The sequence below is a fragment of the Mesitornis unicolor genome, unplaced genomic scaffold (genome assembly GCF_000695765.1).
Source record: "Mesitornis unicolor isolate BGI_N332 unplaced genomic scaffold, ASM69576v1 scaffold46517, whole genome shotgun sequence".
NCBI classification, from domain to species: domain Eukaryota; kingdom Metazoa; phylum Chordata; class Aves; order Mesitornithiformes; family Mesitornithidae; genus Mesitornis; species Mesitornis unicolor.
This window is the reverse complement of record NW_010196646.1, coordinates 1,662-1,889: the sequence shown is the minus strand read 5'-3', so window position 1 is coordinate 1,889 and position 228 is coordinate 1,662. Positions and strand designations below refer to the sequence as shown.

Sequence of the window (228 nt, the reverse complement as noted above, 5' to 3'; positions counted from 1 at the left end):
CGGGCAGAGCGCGGGGGCGAGGTGCGGGGCCCCGGTGGGAGGCTCCGCGGCGCGGGGCTTCGTGTGTAGCCGCTCCGGTACCTGTCGTCCCCAGCTGCACGTCCCCTACGCAGAGCACTTCAGGCTGGAGCCGCTGCTGCGGTACCACCGGGTGATCAGCCTGGAGGCGTTCATGGAGGAGCTGGCGCCCGTCCACTGGCCCCCGGGCAAGCGAGTGGCTTACTGCTT

At 71.9% G+C, this 228-nt stretch overlaps 1 protein-coding gene across 1 annotated transcript in view; it reads left to right on the top strand.

Moving 5' to 3' along the window:
* Window positions 1–94: 94 nt before the first annotated feature.
* Window positions 95–228, top strand: part of POFUT1 (protein O-fucosyltransferase 1) — a gene marked incomplete at both ends in the record, with an annotated part of 1,791 nt that continues 1,657 nt past the window's right edge. The window contains 2 exon segments of the mRNA XM_010188546.1: window positions 95–224; window positions 227–228. The exon segment at window positions 227–228 is cut by the window's right edge and continues 39 nt beyond it. Coding sequence (XP_010186848.1) covers window positions 95–224; window positions 227–228 — 132 coding nt within the window.